This window comes from Grampus griseus (assembly GCF_964374135.1).
Source record: "Grampus griseus genome assembly, chromosome: 1".
In the NCBI taxonomy this organism is placed as follows: domain Eukaryota; kingdom Metazoa; phylum Chordata; class Mammalia; order Artiodactyla; family Delphinidae; genus Grampus; species Grampus griseus.
Window position 1 is genome coordinate 61,799,727 of NC_139017.1, and position 20,168 is coordinate 61,819,894.

At 54.8% G+C, this 20,168-nt stretch overlaps 1 protein-coding gene across 1 annotated transcript; it reads left to right on the forward strand.

Moving 5' to 3' along the window:
* Window positions 1-2,349: 2,349 nt before the first annotated feature.
* SOX13 (SRY-box transcription factor 13) lies at window positions 2,350-16,721 on the forward strand (the record flags this gene model as incomplete). Its single annotated transcript, XM_082656730.1, has 14 exons — window positions 2,350-2,483; window positions 4,798-4,996; window positions 6,180-6,291; window positions 6,380-6,466; window positions 7,641-7,813; window positions 8,243-8,311; window positions 8,809-8,920; window positions 11,379-11,464; window positions 11,672-11,834; window positions 12,244-12,353; window positions 12,491-12,587; window positions 12,902-13,045; window positions 13,902-14,118; window positions 14,812-16,721. 14 exons carry the CDS (start codon window positions 2,350-2,352, stop codon window positions 15,086-15,088), a joined length of 1,980 nt encoding a protein of 659 aa, XP_082512856.1. The 3' UTR covers window positions 15,089-16,721.
* Window positions 16,722-20,168: the final 3,447 nt, after the last annotated feature.

A 20,168-nucleotide genomic window follows, 5' to 3' on the forward strand; every position in this document is an offset into this window, starting at 1 on the left:
CTCTGACCAGGACCTGGGTGGGAACTGGTGGAGCCCAGTAATTCACATCTCCTGTGTACTAAAAGAGTCTTTGACTTCTGGGCGTCTGGGGAGAGGGGAGGATGTGGCTGCTGACCTTAAAACCTCCTGAAAAACCATGTGTATGATTGAAGCATGGAGCATGCTTTGTAGGGAAAGGGTAATAAGGGAATTTTTTTTTTTTTTTTAAGTCTCTGGAAGAGACTTAAGGGAAGACTCCAACAGGGTCTTTAAATTCAAAAGGTGGTGTGGAAAATGTTTCTTACCTGTCCCAAGGTAGGAACAAAAGGAAATGGACTTGCTTTGCTACTGGGAGATTTGGGTCACTCATAGGAAGAACTTAGATGCAAGGAAGATGCAGCTGAGGATAACTGGCTGTGGGAGGTGGAGATGTGGGAAATAAACCCCGGAGAGCAACATCTATCTAATGATGATGGTAATAATAGCTGTCACTTACTATGCATTCAGGTCTGCCTTGTGCTGAGCTGCTGAACTGTATTAAATTCTCTGAGTGTTGTACAAGGATTTATTGAGCACCTGTATGTTCCAGGCACTGTGCTAGACTCTGGGGCTACAATGAAGAGCAAAGACAAGGACCTTTCCACAGTGTGAGGTTGGATGGGTTCTCGGGCTACAGGGCGAGTCAGAAGTAAAACATGTGAAGGTATCATTACCAACTGTGAAAAGTACTTTGAAGGCCAAGTTTCAGGATGCCAAGGGAATGTAAAACAGTCACATCTCATAGGGTCTGGAGTGTTAAACGGAAGGCTCATCCCTTCATACGGGTTTTTTTTTTTTTTCCTCTGGTACGTGGGCCTCTCACTGTTGTGGCCTCTCCCGTTGCGGAGCACAGGCTCCGGACGCGCAGGCTCAGCGGCCATGGCTCACGGGCCCAGCCGCTCCGCGGCATGTGGGATCTTCCTAGACCGGGGCACGAACCCGCGTCCCCTGCATCGGCAGGCGGACTCTCAACGACTGCGCCACCAGGGAAGCCCCGTACAGGGGGTTTTTATTCCCATTTCACTGAGGAGGAAACTGGGGTTTAGAGAGGTTACGTCACGTGGCCACCGTTGCACAGCAATTAATTAATCAGAGTTGGGATTCAAATGGACTCAGGTCTATCTGACCCCAGAGACTTTTCTCTCAACCACCTGGCTCTAGGAGCATCCTGGGCTATATGACAACTTAGTGGGTGCTCACCCTGTATCATTAAATGTTCATGGACACCTGTGACGTGGATTATTACACCCATTATATGGATTAGGAGATGGAGGCTCAGAGTTAACTTCCCAAGGTCACACAAGTCAGCTGGTGGCAAAGCATGGATTTGAATCCAGACTGTTGAACCCAAAAACCTGCACTGTGCATCAAGCCTGGGCTGTTGCTTCTCCATAAACCAGTGGGTCCAGAGAGGGGACCAACGGAGAGCCAGTGCCAGTGCCTGAAGTAGAGCCAGGCACCTGTGGGAATGAAGGGCCCTTGTCTGGGCTGCTAGCAGGGTCTGGCAGGGTTATCTGGTGGGTACCACGCCCTGGTGAACAGACTGACACCTCCACGCTACCTTGGCTGGTCACCAGGAGCCGTTTTCTTTGTTACCAGGTGCTGTGCCAGAAGCCAGGGTGAGCTGTTGGGAGCTCCAGGAGGTAGGCTTCCCAAATAAAGATAATCCCAGTACCCAGGTGGAAGTACTCTTGGGGGTTAAGTGTGGGTAGAAAAGGCCATCAAGCTCAAAGGGAGGTGATGTCTTAGTGCAGCACTGCTCCAACAGAAATACAATGTGAGCCACTTATATAATTTTTTTAAAGACTTTCTTTTAATGTGGACCAGTTTTAAAGCCTTTATTGAATTTGTTGCAATATTGCTTCCATTTTATGTTTTGGTTTTTTTGGCCACAAGGCATGTGGGATCTTAGCTCCCCAACCAGGGATTGAACCCGCACCCTCTGCACTGGAAGGCAGTCTTTAACCACTGGGCCGCCAGGGAAGTCCTCACATATATACTTTTAATGTTTTCTCGTAGCTACATTAAGAAGTGCAAAAAGAAACAGGTGAAACAAATTTTAACAATGTATTCTATGTAACCCAACAGTATCCAAAGTGTAATTTCAACGTGTAATCAACAACCAGTTATTAATGAGCTGTTTTACATTGTTTTTGTACTAACCCTTCCAAAGTAGGGATGTAGTTTGTACTTAGCACGTTTGCTTTGGGACCGGCCGTGGTACAGGTGCTCAGCAGCCGCGTGGCAAGTGGCCACGGTCCTGAGCATTGCGGTCCTGGAGTTCATTAGGGCAGATCATCGTCTCCTCTGCCTCCGCCTTCAGCTGGGGGGATGCACAGCGGGTCCGCAGCTCTGGGTGGGCGGCTGGCGCTGGGGGCCCAGCCCGGTGTCCGACGCTCCCTTAACTGTGCGCCCTGCGGCTGCCTCCGGGGTCTCTGGGCTGCAGTGGGAAGAAAGGCTTTGAGGTAGGCGCTGGAAGGCCATGAAGTTGGGACCGCCGGGAGGAGAAAGCCCTCAGGACCCCAGTCCCGAGCGAGGAGGCCACCCGGCGGCTTGGCGGGCGCAGTGGCGCGGTGGGTGTGGGCCCGCGGCGCGGAGGCGGCCGGGGATCAGAAGCCCACAGGCCCGCATTGTTCGCCTGTCACACTTCCTTTGGCTTTATTGCCTTTGTCCAACACCCTATTGTCTGGTTTCCTTTTGTCCCCATTTCAGCGCTGCTGTCTTTTATTTTCCAGCCAGCCTGGTTGTTTTCATTTCTTTTGTCTGAAGTTCCTGAGAGGAAGGTTTTATTTTCAGCGGTTTGATTAATTCACAGCTTGAGCCCCGGGTTTGTTTGTTATGTAATTGCTGCCCTCAGCTTCAGGATAATACCACTCCCCGACTTCCCCTCCCCCACGCCCAGCCCCCCTGCTCGGGGCCTGGCTCTGCGCCCCTCCCTGTGCCCGGATGGGCCGAGCGCCTGCTTCCTGGCCGCTCTCCGGGTCCCTGGGTGGTGGGAGGGGACCCAGAGCTGCACCCTAAAGCCTCAGGGTGAGCTGGGCTGGGGTGTCTTCTCCTGGGCTGACGTATGTCTCCTCTGCTCATCCTGCAGTGCCCTGTCCTGAGTCCCACGCCAGCCCCCAGGGCACCCTGCCCTTTGAAAGTGGAGGGAGAGTTTAGTCTCGTCTGATCTGTAGAATGGCATCAAATCAAACACATTAAGTTATTTCATGTGAAATACTGTACATGTATTGTACACAGTGTATACATCTATTGTACATGGCACGTTGCATCATTCGTTATACATTACAAGAAACATTTTATTATACAGTTGATGTAATATACAAATGTTATACTGCACTTGCAGTTTAATTTAAGGGATGTGTTTTACTATATATAATTTTTGCCTTACACTCCCCTCCTAAAAATTTAATGCCCATGTAAGCAAAGTTTAAAAAATTTTTATTTAACAGTGCTTTTCAAACTAGTATGTTTCAGAATCACCTGGAGGGCTTGTGAAAACAGATCCATACCCTCCTCACCCACAGAATTTCTGATTTGTGGGTGACCCATGACTTTGTCTTTCAAACAAGCCTCGCATGCCCACCCCCCCAGCTATGTTGAGGCTGTTGTCCTTGTGCTGCATTCCACCCAGCAGTGCTTTAACAAAGGCTACTTCGGTGCTTACTAGTACAAAGCATTATTCTAAACACCTTGTAAATATCAATTCATAGCCCTCACACCACCCATTTTACAGATGAGGAAACAGGTGTGGAAAGGTCAAGTAACTTGCCCAAGGTCACTCAGCAGCTAGTGAAGTAGCTGAGGCAAGACCCATGCGTACTTGGAATCTGCTGTGTGTCCCCACCTGTCTTTTCCCGGTCACTTTGGAGGGTGAGCAAGTGAGCTCTGGGCAACTGCTACTCTGACCTTGAGCTTGACATAACCACTGAAAACTACTCCCAGGATCCTGCTCGTCTATGTAGTGATCCCACGCAGTGGGATGTCAGCAACAGGAGGCAGGGGATGCAGTCTCTGCGTATATTACACCCGGGACTGCAGAGGCCCACAGGGGCCAGACTCTAATTGAGAGACTCTAATATAAGAAAATATTTTTCTGAAAGCTACTCATCTCTCAGCTTACTTCATTCCTCACTTTTGGTAGATAGATACACAGATATAAGAAATTGTTCCAAATAGTTCACTTTTATCTTGCTTCTACTCTAAGGAAAACAGAGTAAGTGTATAGGGTAGTTGATACTTGGTTTCCCTTTTGGGGAGTAGGAGGGAGTGGTGGAGAGTAGGGCGAACTGGCCTGTTCATAGAGAGTAACTGCTGCTCAATTCCAGCCAATTGTTGCCACAGACCAACTTCAAGAGAAGTTCAAATCCAGAGTTTTATGGGATATCTCTTGATTTTTAAATTTTGGTAACTAATTACAAGTACGTACATACACAAACATACACAGACACGTACTGTATATATGATCTTGGCTTTGTTGGGCTCAGAAGGAGCCAGTTGACAATCTCTAGGCTTCTCAGGGAGACCCATCAGCCCACTAGTTCCAGCACTGCAACAGGCAGGGCATACCAAATGTTGGCCCAGTCTTCTCTAGACCTTTCTGTTTAAAAAAAAAAAAAGGTGGGTGGGTGGGGGGGACAAGAATCTTTTCCGGATTGTCACAGTGAGTTCCAAATGGAAGCTTGCCTTTTGCATGAGTGTACCTGTTTGGGGCTGGGGGAACAGTCACTGCCTCGGGGTTCAGGACTCGCCTCCCTCCCTCTGCCCCTCCTCCCTCAGGATGTCCATGAGAAGCCCCGGCTCTGCCCAGCTGGCCCTGGATGACGTTGGCACCATGGTGAACTGTACTGTCAAGTCAGAGGGGAAGAAGGAGCCCTGCCACGAGGCCCCCCAGGGCTTGGCCACCGCAGCTGAACCCCAGCCCGGAGATCCAGCCCGGGCCCCCCAGGATGGCGCTGACCCACCAGCTCCAGCCCAGGTGCCCAGCACTCTCCTAGGGGCTCCTGGGTCAGTGTCCCCACCCCGCCTCTGTAGCTCCTATGCCTGTGCCCTTCCCCCTAGTGGGTGGAGCAGGCACCCACCAGCCTAGCTGGGCAGAGGGGCAGGCAGAAGCGTTCTCCTCTGGGGCAAGACTTAGGTGGGTGGGTGGGTCAGGCTACCTGTCAGAGCGGGACATGAACTCACTTCTGCCCTCACTCACCTGATATGAACTGCTCACCTGTGTGTGACCAGTCCTTACCCTTGAAGACTAGTTGAGAAATAGGACACACATGCTCACAGGCTGGCTTAAAGATAATCTACTAGCTTTTTCATATGATTCGAGAAAAGCAGCCTTATTAACCGAACCAGAGTTAAATTGCTATTAAAGACAATACAGTTCCTCATCCTCAAAATGAAGGAGCTGAACTACATGAGTGGTGAAGATTCTTGCAGCTCTTAAAAATTCCATGATTCCATGCAAGAAATGTAAAAAGGGAATACCAAATCAAAAGCCAAATGAGTGAAAATGAGGAGAGTTTTAGGGCTCTGAGGAGGGATCCAGCCAGGAGGAGTATGTGAAAGGGGGCTAAGGGGTAGGGGTGGTGATCGAGGAAGACTTCCTGGATAAGTAGGGCTTTAAGCTGGGTCTTAAAGAATGGAGAGGACTCAGATGAGAAGAGGAGAGGGGGGACAGTGTCTTAAAGAGGGTGGGGTGGGGGCCTTGAGAGTAACCTGCAGGGCTGGAGTGGTAGGTGCGTACAAGGGAGTAATAATTAATAGCTGGCTTTTGGCCTCTTAAGTCTGCAGTGGCAAACCTCATTCACGTGCATTATCTCCCTTGATCCCAGCAACAATCCTATGGCAGGGGACATATTAGTATTTCCATTTTCGGAAGACCGAGGTCAGGTTCAGAGAAGTACAGGGACTCGTGGGCTCAAGCACCTTGTGAATCACTGAGCCCAGGTCTCTTGTCTTTAAACCTTTTGTTCTTTTCACCAAATCTATCAAGCCAAGTCAGAGCAAAGGTTGGGAAGGTGGGAAGGGAGGGCCCTACTGGAGGGTGGGGCTGGGTAGATTCTGGAGTTCCCCTAGGATACACATCCCCGGGGCGCTCAGCCCCCCACACTGCAGTCTGCCCCCATTCCCTTGGGGGTGACAGTGATATTCAGTGTGTCTTACAGGACAGCAGCTCCCTGGAAAGCAATGGGTCCCCAGAACCCAAGAGACCAGGAGGCTCTGAGGCTGCTTCTGGAAGCCAGGAGAAGCTGGACTTCAACCGAAATTTAAAAGAAGGTAAGACGTCGTCTGCCCTAGTTAGGGACGGGGGCCTGGGTGGGGAGGTGTTAGGACAGTTACTCCTTAGCCCTTTGGTATCTTCCAGTCGTGCCGGCCATCGAGAAGCTGCTGTCCAGTGACTGGAAGGAGAGGTTTCTGGGAAGGAGCTGTGTGGAAACCAAAGATGTCAAAGGTGAAGGCCCATATGGGTGGGCAGGGGACAGATGTCTGAACCCCTTTCCCTTCTCCAGGCCTGGCCCTGCAGTCGAGGCCTGTAGGGCAATTTCTGGGGCTCTTGGTGCCCTCACGCCTGGCCTGTGCCACTCTGGCTCCTGCCTGGTCCTAGGGGTCTGCACCATCCCTCACCCGGGGGGGTCCAAGCTCTAGGCTTATTCCCATGCAGCAGAGGCCTGGTGGGAATCAAATCCCCTGGGACCCTTGAGACCTTGGGGATGTCTTAGCCACTTCTCAGATCTCACTATAAAATGAGCCGAACGTTCCCTTTCACTGCTGGAAATTAATTCTAGGCCACCAGGACCTCACTAAGTGAATTAAAGTGTTGCCTAGGTTCATCAGGGTGATAAGTTTCCCAGTGTGGTTAATCACACTCCCAGAGGAATCTTTAAACCAATGCAGATCCCCAGGTTCCACCCCCGCCTACTGAATGAGAACCCCAGAGGATGGGGGCCTGGGCATCTGTATTTTTCAAAGGCTCCCCGAGTAATTCTGATGCACATGGTCTGCATCCTGGCACTTAGGAGTAACTGCTGCATCTGACATGAACTGGATTAGAGACAAGGAAGCACTGACATTGCTAGCTGAGGACCGTGTGCCAGATCCGGGACTAAGCTTTACATTCAATACCTTTAACCCTCCCAGCAACCCTGTGAAGTGTCGATCGTTGTGCTCATTTATATATTCAAAAAACGAAAGTGCAGAGAAGTTGGTAGCTTGTCCAGCAGCTCCCAGGAGGGATGAATTAAAAGGGGAATTTGAACCCAGATCTGTCTTGCTCCAAAGCCTAAGCGTGTCACTCTGGGCCCTCCAGTGGGTTAGTTATCCACCCTGACCCAGTGGCACTGGGCACTTGAGGACATCCCAGAGGTGGGCCAGGGCTGAGATGCCCCACCGTCAGCATTTCCAGGGCCTGGAATCGGTGAGTGATGGTGGGGACCTTCTAGAGCAGCTAGTTGTCAGGTGACAAGATGAGGAGGCCCCTCCAGGGCAAGGACTGTATCTCAGTCATCTCTGTGGTCCAGCCCCTGACGGGGGCCTGGGGCAGAGCGATTGCTCAGTGTCGTACGGATGGACCGGTAACAGATGAACAAACAAAAGTTCTCAATGGTGGTTGCTTCACTGTGGAGCAGGGACCCAGGAGAGCCTGGCAGAGAAGGAGCTCCAGCTGCTGGTCATGATCCATCAGCTGTCCACCCTGCGGGACCAGCTCCTGACGGCCCACTCCGAGCAGAAGAACATGGCTGCTATGCTCTTTGAGAAGCAGCAGCAGCAGATGGAGCTGGCCCGGCAGCAGCAGGAGCAGGTAGGCCCTGCTTGGTGTCTGGCTTTCTTTCCAGGGATGGGGGTCTGGTCCAGGGCCTAGAGCGGAGCATGGTGGGGGCAGGCGGGGAGGGGGCTGTGGGCAGGGGCTGGGCATTCCCACCTCTGGCGGTTCATCAGCCCTTGTGAGGGGACAGGGCGTGGAGCGGCGCTGCGGGGCTCTGAGTAAAAGCAGCTGGCGGCTTCCTGCCTAGCCTCCATCTTTGGTCTCTGAGGAAGGGGTGAGCTCTCCACAAAAGGAGAATAAATCCTGAGGGATGGCTGTTCGGCTTCTTGCCCTGTCCAGCTGTCCTCCATGTCCTTGTGCTAGGCACGGGAGGCAGGGTGTGGATGGGGCCGCAAAGGCTTGTGGGAGGTGGGATCCTGGGGCCTAAGGTGCGTGTTCCCATCACCTACTCTTTCCTTCTGCCAGATCGCCAAGCAGCAGCAACAGCTGATTCAGCAGCAGCATAAGATCAACCTCCTTCAGCAGCAGATCCAGGTAAAAAGAGGGGAGGGCTGGGTGCTGGGATCCAGGTAAAGATGGGGGAGGGCTGGGTGCTGGGATCCAGGTAAAGATGGGGGAGGGCTGGGTGCTGGGATCCAGGTAAAGCCGGGGGGAGGGCTGGGCTCTGGGGGAGCAGGGGCTTGAGGGGTTGACACCAGTGTGGAGAGGTACTGGAGACAGGGAAAGGCAGGGAGTGTGGACTAAGCAGAACCACTCAGGCATGATCCTAAGGAGGGCGGCTCCTCCCCTGTTTTTGTCCCCTATTTCAAGGGCAGGGCCCAGAGTATCTTCCTCCCAGCTGGGACCTGAGGGCAGGAAGACAGAGGCCCACAAAGGGGGCATAGGGTCAGATGGATCCTTTTGAAAACTGTCCCTGCCCCAGGCCTGTGTCTCTCATCCCCAGGTCCACCCTCTGTGTCCAGGGATGACCACAGCTGGGTAGCTGGTTGGGTCCCCCAGGGACTCACACAGGGTTTCTTTGCCCTCAGCAGATCAACATGCCTTACGTCATGATTCCAGCCTTCCCCCCAAGCCACCAACCTCTGCCTGTCACCCCCGACTCCCAGCTGGCTTTGCCCATTCAGCCCATTCCCTGCAAGCCAGGTGAGTGTGGGAGGGGAGGGTTGACCTGAGGTCAGGGAAGGAGCCCAGGAACCACTCTCATCCATTAATGTGCAGTGTGGCCTTTCTGGGCCTCACTTTGGGATCTGTCTAGTCAAAGAATAATCCCTTCTTTCTGAGTTTCACTGGGAGAATGAAAACAAATAGCACACTGAAAACCATAAAGTGCTATCCAGACATAAGAGGATGTTGCCTATCTAGGTCTAGCCCCCCAGTTCTGTGGGACATTTCCTGTACCAGAATATTAATGTTTTGAATGTTGACTGAGATTTATCCATCTCCCAAATTCATGCTGTTGCTCTGCCCTGACAGTGGCACTGCTGCCTTCTGCCCTGTCACTGAGGCTCAGTGACCACAGATAGAGCAGCAACAAGCGTCAGGTGCTGACTGGTTGTTGGGCAGCCACGAGGGTGATAAAATGTGGACTTTGAGCTCAAGGAATTTACGGTCTGGGGAGGGAGACAGAAGGATACCAACAGCTGGGGAATCTGGGAAGGCTTCTTAAGGAGGTGGTGCTCGCTTGGGTGCTGGGGGAGTAGACTTGTGAGGGTGAAGCTGGGAGCTGAGGGTGGAGGGAAGGGGCCTGGATCCTGAGGCAGAAAGCCCAAGGGGGTGTTGGAGTTGAGGGGAGCACATGGCAGCTAGTGGGATATACCTGGGGAGGGCAGTCGGGGCTGAGCACGGACTTTGGGATTTATTTTGTAGAATGTGGGATGCACGGGAACATTTCAGCAGAGGATGTGTTGTCACACTGGCTGTGGGTGGTGGGGAACAGAGGGGTACCAACTGGAGGTAAGACGGGGTAGGGGCTGCTGAGGGGATTCTAGAGATGGGGGATGACAGTCTGGACTAGGGCAGTGACCGTGGGATGGAGGCAGAGATGGAATTATTAGGCTACGATCATTGATTCCTTATGAGAGGTCCTGGGGACAGGGCAGAGATGCTGCCCATAATTGATCCAGGAGGGGAAAGAGTTTTAAGTCAACTCCCTTTGGTCAATGCTCCCTGTTCCATGTGAGAGAGAAGGCAGGGGAAATCTAGCTGGGTGAATTCCTACGGGTCCACCAGCAAGGGCTTTGGGCCGTGGGCACAGTTCATGGACCAGCACCACTGACTCCTGGGTGGGGGAAGGGAAAACACAAAGGACTGAGAAAGTCAGGCCCTACTTTGAAGGCAGTTTCTAATTTGGGGTGGAGGAGTGGGGACTGGGAATGGGGAGGGGTGAAGGGGGAGGACAGGTTGCACAAAACCATTGCACCTACAGGTGTCCATAGAGCCGAGCTGCAGGGGTGAGGAGGGCAGCGGCCTAGTTGTGGGGAGGGGGCCACACCCTTGCTGGACAAGGGGGGCAGGGGGCAGGAAATAAGTTGTGGAAGACCTGGACTGGCTAGGCTGCTCCCTGCTTTGTTTGCTCCTGGATCCTAGTAAGCAGGAATCCTGTGGCTGCCAGATGCGCCACCACCTCCCCCCCGCCCCCGCTACCCCCCCCCACCCCCGCCTCGGCTGAGTATGAGCAACGCCTCTCCCAGGTCACAAGCCTTAGGTGGTGCCCGGGTGCCTATAGCATAGGGTCCAAACTCCCGGGCTCAGCCTTCACAGGCCCCGAGCCCCGCTTGCCCATCGAGTGCCAGCCTCATTTCCCACCTCCCGCTTTCCCACCTGCCCGCCTGCCATGCCCGCTCACGCCTCCCCTCCCCCCAGGAAGCCTGCTCCAGTCACCCCAGCTGAACAGAGTTCTCTGGCATGCCACCCATGCAGCCCGTATCACCGCCAGCCATGTGGTCAGTGTTTGTCTACATGGCTTATCTCTCCACCTCAGTTGGCAAGTCAGGGATGCTGGTCCTCCTTGAGGGAGAATGAAGCCAGCTAGGTAGCGGAGAGAGAGTGCATGTAGGGGGGAAAGGTCTAGAGGATGCGGCTGGGTTCAGAGTTCAGATCTCAGATCTCAGTGCTCCCATTCAGTAACTCTATGGGCACCCATGTAACTTCTCCCAGTCTTCATTATCCATACAATGGGATGATGTATTGAGCACCTATTATATGCTACATACTAGGGATTACGTTGAGATGATGCGCATGAGGCCGGCTACAAACCAGGCAGCTGCTTTTGTACCCTGCACGTAGTAGGTACAAAACACAAGGACCCGTAGAAAGAGTGGATGGTGTACCTGATCTCGTTTCACCATCGGGTGGGAACTCCACGGTCAGTGGGTTGGGAAGGGCAGGAACAGGGTGAAGATGCTGATCAGTGTGCCGGGCAGTGGGGGACGAGGGCACAGGAGGTCCTCAGCAGTGCTTTGGGGCTGGGAGGGCAGTGGTTGGAAGCCAGCTGGGCCAGCTCCGAGCCTCTGCCCGCTCTGTGCTGCCGGGACCTCGTCAAGCAGGGCGTCTGCTGTTCTGTGCTCATCCAGGACTTTTCTCCTTGCCGCCTTTTCCGTAGTGGAGTATCCGCTGCAGCTGCTGCACAGCCCCGCTGCCCCAGTGGTGAAGAGGCCTGGGGCCTTGTCTGCCCACCACGCCCTACAGGTACTGCCCCCGCCCACTGGCCGGGGCTCCCGCCCTCACCTGTGGTGGCTGGCTGCCCACCTAGGGGACCATGGGGTCCTTTGTTCTTGTTCTCCTGCTTCTTCTGTCTTCCTTTCCTGTCTGCTTGTCTCCTCTGTCACCCTGTGTCCCCGCAGTCCCTCCGTGGAGGTGTCCTTTGGTGTCTCTAACCCTCTGGATCTCCCTCAGGAGCCCTCCCAACCCCTAAACCTCACGGCCAAGCCCAAGGCCCCCGAGCTGCCTAATGCCTCCAGCTCCCCGAGCCTGAAGATGAGCAACTGTGGACCCCGTCCTCCCAGCCGTGGGGCCCCCACACGGGACCTGCAGGCCAGCCCCCCCAGCCTGCCTTTGGGTAAGCCGCCCCTACACCTTTCCCTTCAGCCCTCTTCTAGGAGAGAGCTAAGAGGGCAGGATATGACCCTGAGCGTGTCCCTTCCGCTCTGTGGGTTACAGTTTTTATAAAACAAGGGGTTAGACTTGCTCTCTTTGGCCCCTTTTAGTTCCAGCACTCAGTGTCCCGGAAGAAGATCCCCTTCCTGCTCTCCCCACTGTATCTGATTGGGCACCTGAATCAGGGATTCAGGCCATTCTCATTTCCAGTCTACTGTCACCAGGACTCCAGTGTAAATGGCGCCCCCTTGGGGATGTGCAGTGCAACAGAGGGGAAGAGGGAGCACCACCCCAGGGTGGCAAGACATGAACTGGGTGTACCTCCCTCAATAGCCCCTCCTTTCCCTTCCTTTTCTTCCCCTGTCCCATAGGCTTCCTTGGTGAAGGGGATGCTGTCACCAAAGCCATCCAGGATGCCAGACAGCTGCTGCACGGTCACAGTGGAGCCTTAGAAAGTCCCCCCAACACCTCCTTCCGTAAGGTATGGGCTCCCACTACCCTGCACCTGGGTGGGCAGGGGTGGAAGACACAGTGTCTGAGGCTACCAAAGGGAAGAGCGGGGGAGGGGAGCGGGGTGCTGCAGAGGGGGCTGATGTACACGTTGCCCTGTCTACCCAGGACCTCATTAGCCTGGACACATCCCCAGCCAAGGAGCGGCTGGAGGAGAGCTGTGTGCACCCACTGGAAGAAGCCATGCTGGGCTGTGACGTGGACGGTGAGGGCTCTGGGTACTGGGCTGATGGGCAGGAGGGCCCACCTCTGCTTCCCACCAGGGCCAGGGTGGGTCGGGTTGTGTCTGTCTCCAATCGCTTCTCTCCCTTAGTCTGTCTGTGGAGTCCCCTTACGTATCTGTCCCTTGTCTGTCTCTGGGCCCCTTACTTACTTACTCCTGGCCATCCCTGGCCCTGTGGGAGCCTCCTGGCGCCCTCTGGTGGTCAAGTAGGGGATTTTTTTTCTGCCAGCCCTGGAGGACTCTTCCTTACCCCACACTGGCTGCCCTGCCTGGCTGACTCCTCCCCTGCTTCCCAGGCTCCCGCCACTTCCCTGAGTCCCGGAACAGCAGCCACATCAAGAGGCCCATGAATGCCTTCATGGTGTGGGCCAAGGATGAGAGGAGGAAGATCCTCCAGGCCTTCCCAGACATGCACAATTCCAGCATCAGCAAGATCCTTGGTAAGGGACAGTGGGGGGGGGGGTCTCGGGGGGCTCTAGGGGCTCCAGGAGCCATAGTCAGCAGGATCTAGTTGCAGGAGTCAGCTGGGTCTACCTGGGGCTTTCTGGGTGATGGTCTACGCCGTGGTGAACTCCAGTGGAATCTGATGGCGCGTGGGAGGCAGGCAGGATGTGGGACAGCTGGGTCCTGGAGTCCGGTACCATTGTAGGGCTCTTCTGATAGCACCTGCACCGAAGAACTCAGGCAGAAGAGAGTGTGTGTGTACGTTCTTTAGCTCCCCGACCCCATCTCTCCCTAACTTGTTTCCCTGTTTGCCCAGACCCTTGGAGCTGGCTCTGGCAGGAGACAGGAGAGACTGGTATTCTTGGGCTCTCAGTAGAAAGGTCTTTGAAATTATATGTCTTCTTTGGAGGCCAAGGAGAAATGTGGGGCAGGGCTGCTGGAGCTAGAAGAGGGCAATTGTTCTCAAACCTCAGCTCCTCCAGTTCAGGTCTCTTGTCAACTGAGACACCAGGTATTTTGTCCTCAGCAGGGAGCCTCTGGGGATTGTTGGGGGCCTGGGTGGCTACTCTTTTGTTTATGCAAAACATGCAGAGGCCTCCCAGAGTCGCTGTGGAGTTTGGTATGTGGGTGGGTGCTGTGTCTTAAGGTAGCAATTGGATATCCTTATACATGCCAACCTCATTCATTCGCTCAGTATCTATGGAGCACCCACACTGGGCCAGGCCCTTGCTGTGTATAGGTGCTTGCGCATATATCTGGGGACCAAAACCTTCTCGGGGCCTCCAGGATCTGCAGGGGGCTGGGGGTGTCAGCAGAGCCCAGCTGACTGCCTGCCCCTGGGGGCTGGGCCAGGCTCCCGCTGGAAGTCCATGACCAACCAGGAGAAGCAGCCTTACTACGAGGAGCAGGCAAGGCTGAGCCGGCAGCACCTGGAGAAGTATCCTGACTACAAGTACAAGCCACGGCCCAAGCGCACCTGCATCGTGGAGGGCAAGCGGCTGCGGGTGGGCGAGTACAAGGCTCTGATGAGGACCCGGCGCCAGGATGCCCGCCAGAGCTACACGACCCCGTGAGCAGGCCTCCCCAGCGCCTGAGACTGTGTGTGTGTGTGTGTGTGTGTGTGTGTGTGTGTGTGTGTGCGCGCGTGCACGCAGCTCTTGTGAGTGGCAGGGATTAGCGTGTGGCCTTAGTGGGATTCCAGGGGAGCTGTGTGTGTGCACGCATGTGTGGGCATACGTTTGTGTGGTCATTATGTGTGTGTGACTGTAGTGGTGACTGTGACCATGGTGAGTCCCTGGTGGATCAGGATATAGATTTGTGACTGACAGGGGACTAGTGGGTATCTGGAGAAATGTATCCGTGGGTCCCCTTGACAAACTCAATAAAAATTCAGGGGTACTAAAAATCAAGGTACTAATAATCATACAGAGGATTCCGGAGTTGACCAAAACAAGCATCCTAGTGGGTTTCTTTAAATAGGAAGCTCCCTGGGGCATATGAAATATACAGTTTCCCAAAACTGGATTTACACACGATCCTCTGGGAATGTCTGGACCCGTGGCCCTGGGGCTGCACGTGTGTGTTTGGGTTTGTAGCTGACAGTGAATTTGCCATCAGAAAGCAGCCAGGGAGCCGGGTGTATGTGTCTTGGAGCCAAAAGGGTGGGAGCTCGGAGGGCACGCCCTGCGGAGGACCGGAGGAGAGCAGGGTCGGGGTTGAAGTGCGGGTGCATCTGTAACCATGCCTTTCTTCTGTCCCGCAGCCCGCAGGCCAGCCAGGTGCAGATGAGCCCCTCAGATGTCCTGTACCCTCGGGTGGCAGGCGTGCCCCTGGCACAGCCCCTGGTGGAGCACTATGTGCCCCGCAGCCTGGACCCAAACATGCCTGTCATCGTCAACACCTGCAGCCTCAGGGAGGAGGGCGAGGGCACAGAGGACAGGCACTCGGTGGCTGATGGCGAGATGTACCGGTACAGCGAGGATGAGGACTCAGAGGCCGAGGAGAAGAGCGACGGGGAGCTGGTGGTACTCACAGACTGATCCCGGCTACGTGGGCCTGGCCCTCCTCCATGGGGAAGACCGGGCCCCACGCCAGCAGGCACAGCAACCCCACCCGGACTGCGTTGGTACTTGGACTTGCGCATGCCTGGGAGATGGGCACAGCTGTGCATTTGTAGATACATTCATGATGGGAGATGCCCCCTCCCCACCACACCTGTGGGCACACCTGAGGATCTGATGGCCCGAGTGGGTCCTGCATGGCGGTGATGGGCTGGGCTGGCTGAGCTCCGTGGTGGCCCTTGGGGCTCGTGGCCAGGGGACACTGTATGACCCTCCCCTCCTGCAGGTCTATCCACCCCAGGGGTATGGCAGCTACAGACCTGTTCTCCTGGGGCCACATGCTTTGTTTCCATTCTTGTCCTGGCTGGACCAGCCACCATGGGACCAACACGCACCGCCCCACCACAGTACCCCAGATCGCTCCTCTACCACGAGGATCGCTTTGTACTTTGTGCAAAGAGGTCTGGCTCTCCTCCATGTCTCTATCTTCTGCCAAGCCTTTCGTGCCTCTGGCTGGTGTGTGTGTGTGTGTATGTGTGTGTGTATGTGTACCCATGTGCGCAAGTGCACATGTTTTCATCTGTTCTTTCATTGCACAAGGTATTTATTGAGTGCCAGGCACTGTCGCTGACTTCCTGTGGGTGTGTCTCTTGATGCCATTCTTGCTTCTCCGGGGGGCTCTTTCTGTGCTTCTCTTTGTCCCCAAATTGCTACCTCTTTGTCAGTCTGGGTGTCTCAGGTTCTGTGTGTCCTTGGTGCATTTCTCTGTCCTTGTTTCTCTGCAGGGCCTTTTTTTGTGTCTCTCCCTTTCTCCGTGTCTGCCCTTGCCCCTTTAACGCCTGCTGGGTGTCTGTAAGCCCCTGGTCTGCCCTGGGCTCCCCAGCCATCCTGACCTCCCCTGCCTGCCCCTTCACTCCCTCCCTGACTCTGCATGTCAGTTCCCATGGAGCCATTTTTAGCTCCCAGCAGCATGGGAATGTGCTCAGCTTCCAAGGGGCTCTGTCATGGTGCCCCAGCCCCTGGTCCCAACCTGAGTGCCAGGAGTGGGGGCAGGAGGACTGATGGTGCCCCCTTCTGTAAGTGACAGAAGCCCTGGAGAGGGGGCTCTTGTGCAGCTGGTCTCCACTCCTCTGTCCTGAGCAGGGGATGGGAGCTCCCCACCCCCACCCTGTCCTTGGAAGGCTTCATCCTCTCCCACCCAGCTCTGCCCCTACACCTGCCCGCTCCCCTCCCCTCCCCCACTCTACACCCCCCCTCCCCTCCCCCACTCTACACCCGTAACTTGCCTCAGCTCCTGATCCCTTTCACAAGGTCTTTCCCTAGGAAAATCAAATCCCGTTGGCACCTGACTCCAAAGATCCAGAACAGCCCTGGGGCAAGGTGGGAAGGGAACCCCAAATCCTACAGGGACAGATGTGGAGTCTGTGTCCGTTCCCCCATCTTCTCCCCTTCTACTTCCCCGAACCAACTTCTCTCCAGGCTGTTTCTTTTTTTTATGACTGTAAACATAGATAGTGCTTTATTTTGTTAATAATAAGATAATGATTAGTAACTTAACCAGCACATTTCTCCTATTTACACTTGGGGGAATTTTGTTTTCTGTTGACATAATAAAGACAGACCATTTCAGAATCTGGTCTTTGCTGGGACGGGATGGGGTGGTGAGGCTGGCCCAAGTCCAGAATTCCTAAATGTGCCACCAGCCCGGGCACCACTGCGCCCGGTGGCAGCTCCGTGGAACTTCAGGCATGGAGCCAGGGAGGAAACATCCTAGGCAAGGGAGCCCCAGGCCAGATGCCACCCCCAGAGCCCACACTCGAGTAAGACCCCGCCCCTGCTTCAAGGAGGTGAGCAGACCTCACCGCAAAGTGCCCACCCAGGTCCTAAGAAAGAAGGCAGTGGTTAAGAGCACTGTAATAAGAGTCAGGAAGCTCAGGATCTCCCCAGAACTAGCCACATGGCCTTGTGTGTGTGTGTGTGTGTTGGGCGGGTGTGTGTGTGTCAGGTCTCCCCTTTGGGCCTCATTTTCCTCATCTGAAGACAAGGAGTTTATGCCTTAGCCATGGCTCTTCTTTTGGAGAAGGAGCCCTTTGAAAATCGAATGAAAGCTGTGGACCCTCATTCCAGAAAAGGGCTCACATGGACACCACGAGCCCATTTATAAGCCCCCCAGGATACTGATTAATGAAGCAGGGTCTCTATTTATGTACTTCAGGGCTCTGTGACCTTACGCTTTGAAATGAGATCTCAAAGACCTATGTGTCACACTAAGAGAAATAACCATCCCATAGACCTAAAAGAGCTGGGTGACTGAAACTCAAAATGCAACAAGAGTTGATAAAAAGACCAACTCTTGTAGCTGAAAAATGAACCCCATTAACATGGAGTGGGGGCAACAAAGCTGAACAGTACCGTGTCAAAGAGTTGGGCTTGGGTTGGATTAACAGAAGCATGTGTTAACAAGCAAGGTGATGGGCCAGTGTACGCCACACAGTCCTGGTCTCAGGTGCATCATGCCAGCCCCAGGCCCCTGAAAAGGAAAGGCCATTCCCACACTGGAGGGGCCCAGAGGCAGGCATCCTGTACAGAGGACTGGAGGGAGCCTAGTGGATGGACACGTCCTTCAAGGAATGGTTGAGAGGGCCAGGGATGTTTAGTCCAGAAAAAAGGAGACTAGGGTAGGGCAGAAAGGACAAGATGGCTTTCTTCAAAGCTGTCAGCTGGGCAACACATAGATATTTGATGTAGCTCATGAGGGAGCACTAGGACTTGGCCTTTTGATGGAAGTCGCGAGGGTCAACATTTTTGACTTAACATAAAAAACTTTTTGACAAAGATGGTCAAAAGTGGTAGTGAGCTTCCCAACACAGGCTCTTGAATGCTGGAAAATGGATTTCTAAATTGGAGAGGGTGGTGGTGAGAGAAGGTAGGTATGGTTGATTCCCGCGCCACAAACTTGGGAGTAAAGATGCCCCAAGAATTAGGGTCCCGATCTTTTGATCTAGGGAGGATCCTGGCTGCTAGCCTTTGCTGGTTTCTCCCAGCCCAGCCTCCCAGAGCTTTGAGTTTCCTTTTCTTTGCCCTCCCCACCCCAGGTCACCGGCAGGGCAGTGGCAAGCAGCAGAGCCCAGCCTCTTGGGCCCCTAGCGGAAAAGATGAAGGTGCTCTTTGCGAAGAGGAGCTTGGCTGACTGTGGTGCCTGCCCCCTAGTGGTCACAGGGGAGAGTTGCTCATTTCAACTTCCCTGTCCATCTCCGCAACCCTCCAGTCCCCACCACCACCCCTCACTATGTTCCAAACCAAATCTGGGCAGTCTGGTCAGGACACTCCTGGCCAGGCTCGCCCTCACCCCCTGCCAGTCCTGAGTTCCTCTCACTTCCCTATTCCCAGGTCCTCTGTGGCCTCAGGAGAGCCTGAGGCCACTACTGCCCACCTCCTACTCCCTCCAGCAACCCTTGTCCTGTCCTCATTCCAGCTGCTGAGAGAGAGTCACGTGCCCTGCATCCTCCTGGGGTGGGAAAAGCTCTGCCCGGGAACCTGTGGTTGGTGCCCTGGAGCCCCACCCCCCTGGCCCCCGGAGAGGCGGGATGGGGTCAGATGGGTTAAAAGGCCAGGAACAGAGCGTCCTGGACATTACCATTACTGGGAAGGGTGGGGCACGAGCTTGTTCTGTGCCCTCTCTGTGCCTCTCCGGAGGTTAGGGGTGAGAGCCCAGCAGAGATGAAGAGTCCAGGAGTGCTTTGCCTGGAGAGCCTGCTAAGTGTCAAGAAGTGGCCTGAGGGAGTGGAGTCAAGGCCACCCTTGAGTCTCCAAGGCCTGGTGCCGAGCCCAGTGGGCAGGGGGGCGGGGTGGCAGTGAAAGGCGAGACGGTGGGCCTCCAGGCTTTGTGCGGGAGGGGTGTGCCTAAACTCCCCTGCCCCCACCTGCCCACTCCCCTGGAGAATTGGAGGAATGAGGATACTTTCTTAAAGGCGGTAGTGGGATGGTGCCTGCAGGTTAATTCCTTTGGTGCTGGTGGTGGCCGGGCTATAGGGGCACAAGATGATACCTGGGGGGCCCTGCTCACCGCTGTACCACCATCTCAGTGCTGTGACATCAAGGCCCCAGGAGGCTGGAAACGAAGCTGCCTTCACAGTGGTTTTCTGCCCTCAGCTCCAGAGGTGGATCTGAGAGGAACAAGGAGCGTGGGCACTGCCATTCAGTCCTCAGGAAGGTGGTGCGCATGACCACCTGACCCCACAGATGACCTTCAGAGGCCCTACCTGCCCAGCCCCGGCACCCTCCCTATGCCGGGGCAGATCTTTCAGCCGTGTCCTCCACTAGCGCCCTTCCTAGATGCGATACTGCTACTCGTCAGGGGCCTGGCCACCCTGGATCACCATGACCTTGAACAAGGCCCCAGCTGCCAGTGCCGGCTCAGCTCCAGCGGCTGCCATGGCACGCTGGTACTTTTGTAGGCAAAAGCCAAACAGGCAGAGTCCACCTGGAAGGCACCTGCTGCTGCTGCGGTTGCTACCAATAAGGGAACCAGGCGCCTTCTGGGGGCCCTGGGAGTGCAGCCTGGGAAGCTGGGAGGGTGCCCCACTCACCTTGGAGCTTCCGTTCTCCCTCCCTCTGGCTTTCTGAGAAAGTGACATATTGGGTCCGGAAATCACCCTTGCCTGCTCTCAGGCACAGCAACCTTCTGCTCAACTCAACTACTTGGGGCCAGTGAGGACAAAGGAAGAAGTCCTGAGCACTTGGATTTGGAGTCTTACTGGTCCATCACCTGGATAGGCCAAGTTCTTGGAATCCACAGTCTAGTTCCCTCGAGGCTGTGTCCTCTCAGGGTCAACTTATTCTAAGATGGTCAAAAGCAGAGGAGCTGTGAGACCACCAGCTCTGCCCAGGTCTACCCCAAATCAGGACCCCAGGCCTTGTGAGCCAGGTAAATGGAGGGTGTGGTGCAAAGTGTGCAGCCCAAACGGACCCCAGAGAAGAGGGACTGGAGTGCCCTGCCACCCCCCACCGCAGGAGAACTAGTCACACCATCTGAGTCAAATCCTACCAGTGGCACTCA